This window comes from Myotis brandtii, unplaced genomic scaffold, assembly GCF_000412655.1.
Source record: "Myotis brandtii unplaced genomic scaffold, ASM41265v1 scaffold478, whole genome shotgun sequence".
NCBI lineage: Eukaryota > Metazoa > Chordata > Mammalia > Chiroptera > Vespertilionidae > Myotis > Myotis brandtii.
Window position 1 is genome coordinate 954574 of NW_005368264.1, and position 13337 is coordinate 967910.

At 41.2% G+C, this 13337-nt stretch overlaps 1 protein-coding gene across 1 annotated transcript in view; it reads right to left on the minus strand.

Moving 5' to 3' along the window:
- OXCT1 (3-oxoacid CoA transferase 1) overlaps positions 1 to 13337 on the minus strand; it is a 117502-nt gene that overhangs the window by 448 nt on the left and 103717 nt on the right. Inside the window, exons 15-16 of the mRNA XM_005876003.1 lie at positions 12255 to 12335; positions 6733 to 6834 (exon numbers count right to left, since the gene is read on the minus strand). Of these exons, the coding sequence (XP_005876065.1) occupies positions 6733 to 6834; positions 12255 to 12335 (183 nt within the window). The remainder of the gene's footprint in view (positions 1 to 6732; positions 6835 to 12254; positions 12336 to 13337) is intronic.

Genomic DNA, 13337 nt, shown 5'->3' on the forward strand with positions numbered 1-13337 from the left:
CAGTCAATCCACAGATTTGTTCAGAGATACTTAATGTAGTCTTTGATTAACTGGAAACACGGAGGGTTGGGGCAAAAGTAGCTTACAGTCGTTCATATGGAAAATACTACAATTAATAAATAATAATGTAAGAATAAACTGTGTTTTGTGTACTCACAACTGTAAATCCACTTTGGCCCCACCTTGTATTAATGAAGAGATGTACAGTCAATGAAAAAGTTTTATCAGAATGTTCATAATCAGAATGGAAATGACATAAAAGCAGTAAAAAGATTCTAAGTTATTACAAAAAAAGAGGTAATAGCATTAAAAATATCAAATGTTGACTGTATTTATGTTTGACGTACGGAACAGCAAATGCATTCCTAGGAGTCTTGAAGCAGAGAAACATAAGCACAGGTCTACATTTAATGATGGAAGAAGAAACCTCAGTGTCTGTGGTCTGGCTTCATTTTCACAGATCTTTCAAGAAGCAATGCCAGGTACAGATTTCTTCATTCAATCTGGCAAATACCCACCAAGTCCTAGTAAACAACAGTCCTCATGGAATGCACAGTAGAAAATATTAAAATTTAGGTGATTTTTTTTGAGCCCTGGCCTCACTAGTGTGGACCTTGAGAAAGAAGATGCCTCCTAAGAAGGGCTCCTGTTGGCTAACTGGGCTCAAAGAAAACAAAAAACAAAAAACCAGAGCCTAGCAGCCATTTCTACACAGGGGACTAGCACACAAACTGCACTTTAGAGAGAAACCCGCATGAAACTGCCCACCTCTGCACTGAATTGTCTGCCCGCACAGTGCTTCTGCCATCTGAGCCAGCTCTTGTAAAGAAAGGAGTTCATGAACTCCCATTGTTTTTTTATTCAAGAAAAAATGATCTTAAATATAATAATATTTTTTTTAAATATACTTTTATTGATTTCAGAGAAGGGAGAGAGATAGAAATATGATGTGAGGGAATCATTGATCGGCTGCCTCCTGCACGCCCCCCCTGGGGATCGAGCCCACAACCTGGGCATGTGCCTTTGACTGAAACTGAATCTGGGACCCTTCAGTCCACAGGCCGATGCTCTATCCACTGAGCAAAACCAGCTAGGGTTTAAATATAATAATATTACATGCAATAAACATTAATATTTCAAGAAAAAAGGATTTTAAATATAAAAATATCAAAACTGTACTAACATACTATGATATCACAAAAGTTGTAAAAAATATTAAAAATCTGCAAATAACAGGATTACTTCTATTATATTCTAAAATATTTTTCCACCCTCTGGCTCTATTTTTGTTCATCAGTTTATGTTGTTCATTATATTCCAAAAATGAGTGAGACCATGTGATATTTTTCTTTCTCTGACAGGCTTATTTCACTTAGCATGATGCTCTCCAGGTCTATCCATGTTGTTGCAAATGGTAAGAGTTCCTTCCTTTTTACAGCAGCGTAGTATTCCATTGTGTAGATGTACCACACTTTTCTAATCCACTCAATTGCTGATGGCCACTTAGGCTGTTTCCAAATCTTAGCTATTGTAAATTGTGCTGCTATGAACATAGGGGAGAATATATCCTTTCTGATGGGTGTTTCTGATTTCTTGGGATATATTCCTAGAAGTGGAATTACTGGGTCAAATGGGAGTTCCATTTTTAATTTTTTGAGGAAACTCCATACTATTTTCCACAGTGGTTGCATCAGTCTGCATTCCTACCAGCAGTGCAAGAGGGTTCCTTTTTCTCCGCATCCTCTCCAGCACTTGTAGTTTGTTGATTTGTTGATGATAGCCATTCTGACAGGTGTGAGATGGTACCTCATTGTCGTTTTGATTTGCATCTCTCGGATGCTTAGTGACTTTGAGCATGTTTTCATGTGTCTCTTGGCCTTCCTTATGTCCTCTTTCAAAGACTCCTATTTTAACCAACAGGACTGAGGCTTTCCCCATCCAATCAGAACTGCACAGCTCTGACCAACCAGAGTGGCTCTATTCTGACCAATCAGGACAGTGCCTTTTGGACCAATCAAACTGCAAGGATTTGGAGTCCTCATTTGCATAAGGACAGCTCCATTCTGGCTCTGGGAGTGCATTTTCCCTTTCTTAAGGCTGTGTATCCCTAGCTGAGCTGAAACACGAAAGATGTTTCAGCAGAGCAGAGTAGAACAGACCAGCACTGGCCAGAGCAGACTAGCACAGAATGGAGCAGACCAAAGAACAGCAGAGCAGCACAGCACAAAGCAGACCATAAAGGAGTAGAGCAAGGCTGTCTAGCTGGAGAGGGGCCTGGCCCCAGGGCCACCTGGCTTTAGGGCTGCCTCAGGCCCTGCTGTTTCACAATTGAGCTATTTTGCACTGAATAAAGTTTCCTTCTTCACAGCACTCCAAATTAGGGATTCCTGCTGGCCTTGAATTGGGGCCAATGAAAGCATTTTGCCTTCCAGAATAAATAGTTAATATTTTTGTTAAATTTAGGAATGAAGAAATGAAGGAATGAGTGAGTGGACTAGGTAAGCTTCAAAGAACTAGATGAAAGGTTTCTAATAGAAGTTAAGTCAGTATTAAAAATAGGAGTAGACAATTATTTGGACTTGATGAGGTTAAATATTTTTACGTCATTTATACATTATTTCTGCATTAGCGTGTCACAATGCCAAGAGTTAATATCCCTTTTCTATTTTTCTACTAAAAGAATGACACGACCAGAATAAAAAGGATCAGTGTGCCTTGGTATAGAGAGCTTAGAATAAAGGAGAGCTCATTCAGACTTGCCAGTTCTAAGAACACATGTATAATAATAGACAAAATAGGAGACATCTAACAAGCAGATACAAGTCACAGCTCATATTTGCACAGAACTTCAACTCTCCAGAAAAGAATAAAAGACATAGGACTCTGAGTATTTAGAAAGTGTCTCTCACAAACAATCCTTTAAAACAACAACAAAGCATCTGAGGAAATAATTTAATGAAATAAAAATTTTGCCTTTTTTGAAAGAGAGTCTTTATAGAATTTCCTCTAAAAGCACACAACGCCTTAATTTCTTAAACATCTCATCCTTTTTCTTGTCATGTTGGCCCTATTTTGAGCTCTTAATTTCATTTATATGCTCAATGTGGAAACTGACTTTTATCAGAAGATGAAGCTTTATACACACTGACGTAGCCTTTGTGGTGTGTTCTTTTTTTTTTTTTAATGAAAACATCTACTAAACAACCATTTTTTATTCTGTTCTCTCACAGTCTCATCAACATTGGAAGCCCATGCAAGCTGAAGCAGATTGTCCTGCCACGGTGATCTATGGGCTAAGCATAAGACTACATGATTTCAGTGCAGAAGATAAGCCAATGATTTGTCTTCCCAGTCCACTGAAATCCCAAGGGCATACTGTTTAATGCTGGTATAAGGCCAGTTCATAATAGATATTAAGAGCATAAATTTATTCAACGGGGCAGATCCCACTGCAAACATATAAATAAGTAGTATCCTCATGTAATGTTATGCCACGGGTGGTTTTGGTGTATTTCTGCCTGGAGAATAAAACCAAGACCCTTGGCAGTCGGAACTGTGCCAATTTGTTCTGTCTCATTCACATGTCATGGCCTTCTGCAGGGACCATGTAATGCTTTGCTCTCGGCCACGTGGAAAGCAGCTCAGAAGTAAAGGCTCGCCTCTGTGAAGAGAGCCTACGGTTTTCCAAGGCTGCCTGTAGCTGGGCGCTGACATCTCCCCCACCTCTAGAGTTCCTATCTGAAAAGCCTGCTGTGGCCCAGAAGGTGTGGCTCAGTGGTTGAGCATCGACCTAAGAACCAGGAGATCACAGTTCCATTCTGGTCAGGGCACATGCCCAGGTTTCGGGCTCTATCCCCAGTGTGGGACAGGCAGGAGGCAGTCGATCAATGATTCATTGATGTTTCCATCTCTCTCCCTCTCCCTCTCCCTTCCTTTCTGAAATCAATAATATATATTAAATGCCTGTGTGGTTGTCCACCTCAGCCACACTCTCCATCCCAGCCTTTATCATAACAGTGGCCTTTTCACCTCTCCCTGCCCGGCTCCTTTATCTCTCTCAAAAGATTCAGAGCTCAATCCCCAAGAAACACAGAGGGAAGTCCCTTTCTTTATAACAACTGCATTTTGAAGGAGAGGGATCATATGGAACAAGGTCTCTGTCCATTATAAATTGGCTTCTCTTGCTGTGAACCACTCTTGACCAGAATTATGTTTGGAGTGTGATGGAAGTTCCAGAAATAGAGCCAATTATTTGCATTTCTATGACAAACTTTCCACAGCCTCCTTTAGAGCTCCAGACATATATGACCCTTAAGAAGCTTTCCTACCAATTGAAAAGCAATTTCCTCCTTTCAGCTGACAATATCATGAATATAACTCATCATACATTTTTTTGGTCTTTAACAAATTTTTTATGAAAGCTGTTTCAGGTAACACAGATAGGATGCGATTTTCTTCCACAGTTTCTGTGCTGCTAACTGTACTGTGGTATACAGCAAAGCCTTAGTAATACTTTTTTTAAAATGGGCAAATATTTCATTATAATGATTATTTTTTAATACCCGGAAACTACAATTTTGTCATGTCCTGTTATCTGATGCTGTCATACACTATCTTTTTCTTTGAAATTCTCAGTATTTTCTCAATCAGCCTATAGCCACATTCTGTATATTTGGCCATTCACTTGCCCATATTCTTAGATATAAGGGACATTTTAGCAACACATCCTCATAATTACTTTGACCTTGGTTTTTACTTTTTTTCTTTTATTGTGCAGCAACTTGGCTATTCTCTTCTAGAATATTCACTTTCAGTTATACAGTGAAGGCTGAGTGGGCTTTTTCTCAAGCAGAAACCTTGATTAACATGCATAGTCCCGTGTGGACCAAAATGCTACCTATACCATCACAATCACATGGATAGCTTGTGAATTATAACACAGAATTATCAAATAAAGTAATACTATGCTCAGAGTCCTTTTATTATTAAAAGTATCTCACTGATAAGCCAGCTACTGAGCAGAAGGTTTTATTAATCAGAGCGTTCCCGTCCCTAGACAAACAATCCACTACATGTGATTTCATCTGCCAGGGTCTAAAGCCATGCCATTGACCATCAGATCCTCAAAAGCTAGTTCTTTTGTCAGGGTGGTTCAGCTATGCTACACCTTTTCATTTTCAGGACAAAACTGACATACAAATTAACATTTCATCTCAACGGCCTAATTTGGAGGACACAAGATGACATGCCAATGTCAAAAGAAAAGGAGGGGCGATACTGTAATAAAAGAGGAACCTCTGATACATTTTTCAATGTATAAAGACATGGAAACTGGCACTTAAAAACAACAACAACAGCAGTAAAAATCCATTTTTTTCATTCCTGATTTATGGACAGGACTTAAAAATAGGCTCTTCCAATGAGGCTCTTCCCTTGTATACTCTCTTTGGCAGCAGAGAACTGAACACTGTATGGATCTCAAATATGCTACCTGCTGAACAGGGGCTGACTCATCCACACAGTGGGAAAAAATGAAGAAAAGTTCATTAAGTAAGAATGGTTTGCTTTTATCACTAGATTAAGGCATTCTAAATAGTTAAAGTATAGGCAAATCCCATTTTTACCCCCTGAGGTTATTGAAAAGGTAATTAAACATATGCCTTTTGTGTAAGGCATTGCTGGCAGACTTCTTTTCTCCCAAGAGAAATTTGGAAAAGGTTAATAGACAAAGACCTTCATACAGTAGCAGAAGCAGGTAAATGTGGATAATTAACTATGCAGCAAAATTGCTTTTATGGAAATCAGTTATGCATGGATAGGTACCGGCCAGGCATGTAGCACCCAAGGAAGAAATGTATGAGCTCTCTGCATGACTTATCAAATATGTTTTGTTAAACTACTTTCTCCAGGATCTGTAGCTGTGACGTTTCCCCTCATTATAAATATATTTCATTTTAACTAGTAGATCTGTTCTTAAAAAGGTATGTAAGCAGCAAATTCGTTTCCTTCATTTTCTTCAGAGCCATCCATCCCCTCAACTCCCATTAGGTAGGTGATTGATAAATAAGCACTTATACTAAAGGGCAATTATTTATATTGCAGTATTATTCTCTTTGTTTCAAAAAGGGATTTGGAGATTTCTTAAATGGATACTCCCTGAAGGACTTATCTACTTTGTAGGTCAGAATTTTATGTACTACACTTGTCTTCAGATGTAGGATCTGCCTATTTTGTGACTATAATCTGGCAGCGTCAGAAGCCCAACATTCTAATAACTTCAACAGATGGAATAATCAGGCATAGAAACTACTCAAAGAGAAATTCATAAACCACAGATGGGCTTAAAAATAAGGAAGTACCAATTCTCTGTGTGCAGCTCACATTTTTCAGTCAATCAAGTTCAGCTACAGCTGATGTGTAACCCAAGAAGGGAGAATTGCAGGGGACTTTACAGAGAGTAGCTCAGAGTTCAAGCTCGCTAGACCTTCTGTTTCCAGCAGCTCCGGGTGATCCTTCCCCTTCCTACTCCCGACTCCAAACTCTGGCAGATGAGTCACAGCCTATTCCTGCTCCAACCTGCTCTCATCTGGAGGCCCCCTCCCATCCACTCCTGTTCTCTGCAAAGGTCAACTCCAAAAATGATCACAAATGAATGGTTCATGTCCTGTAAACACCCATTCATCAAGCTGGTGACATGGGGTAAGTGGCTGGATGGTTCACAGAAACACTTACTGCGAAGTCACACCCGGTGCTCTTTTTGATGTCGTCCACTGTCAGGCCTTCCCAGAGTTCAATCAGAGTCAGCCCCTTCTTGCTGTCCACATCAAACACAGCCTGTTGGGGCCAAGAACATGACAATGACGATGGCTATTACAGTGATTATTTTATAGCACAAAACAGAAACAAGCTCTCAAGTTCTTAAAGGAGAGACAAGACCCAGGACAAAGATTCTGAAAATCAGCCATGAAAAAATGTCAAACGAATTCTTACATCTTGGGGAGAATAAATGCCAGCTCCCTAATTGGCAATTAGCTGTGGAGCACCGTTGATGCCAGGAGCCAAAGGAGTGTTGACTATTGATGCCATTTGCTACTATTAGAACCAGTTTTGGGTTTGGTTTGGTTTTGTTTTAAATATATTTTATTGATCAAAGAGGAAGGGAGAGGGAAAGAGAGATAGAAACATCAATAATGAGAGATAATTATTATCGGCTGCCTCCTGCATACCCCCCACTGGGGATTGAGCCTGCAACCTGGGCACATGCCCTGACCTGGAATTGAACCATGACCTCCTGGCTCATTGATAAATGCTCAACCACTGAACCACGCCAGGCAGGCATAACCCGTTTTTTTTTTGTTGTTGTTTTGTGTGTGTGTGTGTGTTTTTATAATTACTTTACTTTGGTTAGGTCTAACAGTTCTGGTCAAATTTTCAATTAAATGATTAATAATAATTTGAAGGAAGAAAGGAATGGGGCAAAGTAAGGAGGGAGGAGATATTTGGAAGGTGAAAGCACAGGAATGAGAGGGAAAAGCTGGTGGATGCTCCTGGGTAAAGAGTTACAGGAAACAAAAGAAGGTGCTTGGAAATGGCTCAGAGTAATTAAAGCAAGAACTGTCCTGGCCCTGAAAGACCTCCACCCCCAGGTAAATACTAAACCTTTCCCTGTAAGTCCTAGTAAAAGCACACAGGTCCAAGAGGATAGACAGCATAGCATGGGAATCTCCACCTAGAATGCAAATCACATGAAGATGCTTATGTTCAGAACAAGAGAAGGCCAAGCTCACTCTAAACATTCCATTACAACACTCTGGTTGGTAACACAAGGTGAGGGTAGTGCCCGATGGTAAAGCTTGACCTCTGCAGGTAGGCTCAACCTGTTGTATCTGATTTCAAACACATGCTGTCACACTCAGTTCTATGACAACCGGAGTGGAAGAGGCCCACAAAGTCACTTACTATAGCTTCCCACCCAAGAATTCTTCAAAATGTTCTTCTGAAATGGGTGCCAGGGCTCTGCTTAGGAACTTCCAGTAGCAGGAGGCTCACCTGCTCAGGCAGATGCCTATGGATGGGAAGCTCTGAGTAGAAGTTACCTGCTCAAGGCAGTAGATGTCTATGGATGGGAAGCTCTGACTAGAAGTCACCTGCTCAAGGCAGTAGATGTCTATGGATGGGAAGCTCTGAGTAGAAGTCACCTGCTCAAGGCAGTAGATGTCTATGGATGGGAAGCTCTGAGTAGAAGTCACCTGCTCAAGGCAGTAGATGTCTATGGATGGGAAGCTCTGAGTAGAAGTCACCTGCTCAAGGCAGTAGATGTCTATGGATGGGAAGCTCTGAGTGGGAGAGCCAAGCTGCTTCCTTGCAACTCCAGCGTGCTGGGTCTCCAAGCTGGCCTCCCTCCAGCAGACATTTCCTCTTGCGGTTTTCATGGTCAGCTTCCTCTTCCTCAGACTTATGCATTAGGCTGCGCAGATCATTCCTCTTCTGTAAACTGACCTTAAGTTCAACTATTATTTGAGGGTTCGGATCTTTCCTTTCAGCTGGCTTGGAAGTAAACTCTACGCTGTCGCTTTGAAACATGCTCCTGGTTAGGAGGCTAATCTGAACACACAGGGTGTAGAAGGAAGAACCTTGGCTTAGAACTTTGCAATCTTTGGTGATGCTACCTTCACAACTGAAGATGGATATCAAAAAACCCTGCTTCCCAGGGTTAGTCAAAGATACTAACCCTGTAAGTATCATACAGATCAAAGATACTAACAAATCACACCCTGCACACCGGGCATCCTGCCTGGACACAGCAGGACATCACAGGGGCTGCTACAGGAATGGCCTTTCTCCTTAACAGCTCACCTTATTGTCACCTGTGTGTGAACCCAAATCAAAACCCCCAAACTCCTATTTGTCTCCAGTTAATTGACATTTCTCCCCAGGAGCACACCATCAAGGCAACCAGTGATACAGTCTCTATTTGTGTGATGAATTCACAGATAACCTAGTTGATTTTGCTGGAAAAGATAGTTTAAATTAAGAGGAAATATTTCAGCAGACTTGCTCTTTGTTTACTCATTTTTATGTTTCTAAAAAAAAATACTCGTTTTGAGAAGGGGAAAATGCTCATTTAGGAATGTCTGCGTGCTGCAATAGTTTATTTAACTCCAAATTGAGAATTAAAAAATTGTAATGGATTTTTCCTTTGCAGAAACCGAGTCCGGAGAGCTGTTCGCACGGATTTCCTTTTACCTGTAGTACAAACAACTGTCCATTTATCCACATGGAAGAAATTGGAGAAACAAAGCCTCTGGATGGCGTTGTTATTGAGAACAGGCAGGGAAGAGATGGGGGGAAGATAACTGTGGCGTCGTGACCAGGCAGATAAACATTATGGTAAAGTGAGTTATTGCTTTTAAAAAACTTTTATTAAAACTTTCATCAAACCCCAATTAGCTCTTGGGTTCATATATTGAAAAACCAAGTATCTGTTATTAAAAAGAGGAAAATTTACTTTGGAAAGATTTAGGAAGATTCCCATCTAGTGGTATAAAGTGCAAACAAAACAATATATTTGATTAAAATAAGAGGCTAAAACCCAAGAGCTATACAATAAATTGTTCAAGTGCCAAGGATGATACTGCAACTGCTTTATTCACGTGGCATATGAACAAATTAATTATTTTATCACCAGCATAAAAGGCTCCATATGGATAAAGCAGTTAATCACAGTCTGGGTGCTGGGAGGAAAGCACCTCTCATAACCTCCTTCTAGAAACAGGAAACTTGGAAATCAGGGTCACAACATCGCCATGGCTTCTTTCAAATGGCAAATGAATGGAATTTTCCATAAGAGCGGAAAATGGAATTCTAGTCCCAAGTCTGCTCCGCAGGGCTGTATACATTTATCGTCCTCAATAGCATTGCATTCTCATACTTACTCATTCAACAGACATTTACTGGGTGACTACTGTATAGAGCACAGGGGTAAACATGTACCACTCTTCCTTGAGGTACCAAACATTCCATACATGGCTGCCTGTCACTCAACTCATTTATGCTACACACTGTCACCTACAGTTAAGGCTCCAATGATCCCCGCATGCTAATGACTTCCACAAATCTGTTCAGATAGTGATTTCTCTTCTGCGCTCTAGAACCACATCTACAATCATTTGTCAGAAATACCTGACTGGATGCTAATTATTCAAGAATATTGACTTGAGAATGTCCAACCTGAGCCTCTTCTTTTCCTGCCTCCCATCATTCTGCCCCTTCTCCTCCTATAGTTCCAGATGTCACTAAGCGTACAACAGGTCGACCACCCGCTCCAGTCAGAAAACGTAGAAATCTCCTCTGCTTTAGTATCCATGTCCACATCATCGAGTTAGGCTGAGATCCTCATAAATCTCTCAGATCGGTTCCTGTCCTGTGGTTTAGGATCTTCATTTCTGCCCCAGAGCAGTGGAGGGGTCTTGTCACTGGCCTCTGTCTCATCTCTTCTCCGCTTACTCTACTCGAAAGCTACAGCACTCTTTCTAAAATGCAAACCTGATCAACTGTGTCCCCAGCCACTAAAAATCGCCGGAAGGCTCCCAACTGCCTTCCAGATAAAACCCAAATTTCCTAGCAAGGCATTCACATTCCTTCATAATGTGGCCCCTCACTGTCTTTTCAACATTGGCCTTCAGAACCTGGCTGTTCCACGCTGTTCCACCTGCAGGTCCTCGCCTAGGCTGTGTTTTCTTAACACCTCCCAGGCTCTGCCCACTTTCTTCCCTTTGCCTAGAGGAGCTTCTTTGGTCTTATTCTCACTTATAAAACTCCTAGTTATCTTTCAAGACTCACCACTCAATCTATCAGTTTTCTCGGCAAGGAAAGTAAAATACATTGAGGCAACAAGCATTCACTGTGTCCGGCAAGCACCATACTAGGTGCTGAATAAACAGTGACGAGGGAGATGGCAGAGCTTCGAGGTCATGTGAATACAGCGGTCAGTGCTAAGTCAGAGTAAGTACTGGGATTCGGAGAAGCTCCCGGAAGACTTGGGGAGGGACAGAGAAGACTTGCCAGAGAAAGAAAGAAATAGCTGAGACATAGAGATGAGCAGCAATGAGCCAGCGGGATGGGGTGGAGAGAGCATTCCAAGGACAGAGTCAGGGTGTGCAAAGTACCAGAAGAACACGGTGGGGGGATGTACACAGTTCGAAGCATTTAGTGTGGCTGAAGTGGGGACCATGTTAAGGCAGAAAGTGGGAAACTGAAACTGGAGGAGAAAAGGTACAAACTGTAAAATGCCTTGCAAAACACGTCAAAGCTTATTTTCACCACCTAGAAGCTTTCGTTGACACCCTCCCTGGCTGTCAGGCAGCCTTCCGGGATGTTCCCTCCTCAGCATCTGGCACGCACCTCTCACGGTGTTCCAGGGTTACATTCTACCTGCTGCTACTGCAGAGGCCATGCTCTGCTTTCTCAGGCTAATGCTGGGGACAGTCTGGTTCAGAGAAGGTGGCTTCATCAAGACACGGAATTGAGAAGATGACACCCTCCTCGCTCACTTATGAGAATGATGTCTTTCCCACACCCTCAGTTCAACTCTAGGTCAGAAAGAGGAGGGCAGACAACTGCCCAGGAGGCTGCCCTCTGATGGGAACAGCTTCTAGCGGCACCACCAGCCAATGCTCCATCTAAGAAGAAATCAATGTAGGAGGCACTGAAACGCGGACAGTCCACTCTGACAGGGGCTGGGACATGAGGGAACCACAGACGAGATTCCTGGGTTCACGGTGGGACCTCTACTGCGATGTGCATCCAAATGACTAAAACCTAATTTTTTCTGAGCTTCATAGAATAAAACCCAACAATTTGTACATGTGGTTTGGGAAAGCACAGAGGAAAGGTAGAAAGGATAAATATAGTCTTAACTTTGTATATATCATCCATTTTAGCAGTCCAAGCATAATGAGCAATAAAAGTTTTCTTGGATTACATCACAGTCAAAATTACAAAGGGCAGCAGTTCAATTCTGTGTGCCTATGTCCATTTCCAGAGAGTTGCACATTAAGAATTCTACATTTTGAAACATTAACCTGATAAATTTCTCTATTTAGTCTACCCACGGACTATACTATTAAACTAATCCTATGACTACCAATGTAAAACACTTTCAGAGTGTAACAAAAAAACTCTAAAAATGCTTATTAAAAAAAAAGGTGGAGGCAGACATTAGAGGGAATAAAAGGAGAAAGGAAGGCATTTACCTTTTCAGTGATGATGCGGTTGACACACTGCTTTCCAGTTAATGGCAATGTACATTTCTCCATGATTTTATGTGTATTTCCCTGTTTTCAAAAAGAAACATCAAAGAGAGAAGTTACGGACTGATGTTTATCTAGAATTGATATAACTGCAGGACAAACAGGAACTGTCCCCTAAGTGCAGGCTGATTCCACATCTCTGCACTCTCAGGCTTCCACTTTCTTTTCTGTCCCTAAAATAATTCAGGGACAACACCAAACGAACAGCCAAAGGCCTAATCATTTCCTTGGGAAACACCCTGCATGAACTTGACTTCTCACGCCCCAGTCCTTACATTGTGGAGCAAGAAATTTCACTTCTCGTATCCTGCTTCTTTTTCTCCTCCAGGGAATGGTCTCCTTGTAAACATGAGCTTTATTGACCAAGGGCAGGTAGGACGCATACACGGAATTGCAAATGCATGCTATCCCCTTTAAAAATTTTTATTCATTAAAAAATTAATATATCAGCAGAAAACAGCAGTCCTTATCTCGTTCAGTTCTCTTAGATCTGTTCTCAATAGAAATCAATTTCAATTATTTTTAGCATTGTCTTTTATACTTCTATACATTTTCTTCTTACCTCTGTATTTTAAAATATAATGTTGGCCATGAAATTTTTATGGATTAATCAATATTAGTTATGATCTACTAACTTCTTATTGGGGCATATGAAGACTTAACTCCTCACAAACCCCCAACATCCATCCTCTTCATTCAGTTCCTACATAGCTATCGCAACTCGTAGGTAACTTTATAGTCAGAATTTACATCACACTGATGAAACAACCGAGTAAAACTGCCCATTGCTAGGCCAGGCAGTGTAGTAAACCATGATTAGATTCTCCTTCTTATACAACCATTTGCTTTTCCTGAGTCTCATTTTGTTCACTGGTAAAATGTGTGAACTGGCCAAATACACATTTTCCCCCAAAATTTCCTTTAGCCACAGTACGCTTTCTTCAAATGTAAAATAAAAGAGGGATTCAGTGTGGAAAGCAGGTTTTTTCCCATTAGCCTCCCTGCCCCCAATTCCCAACCTCCCTT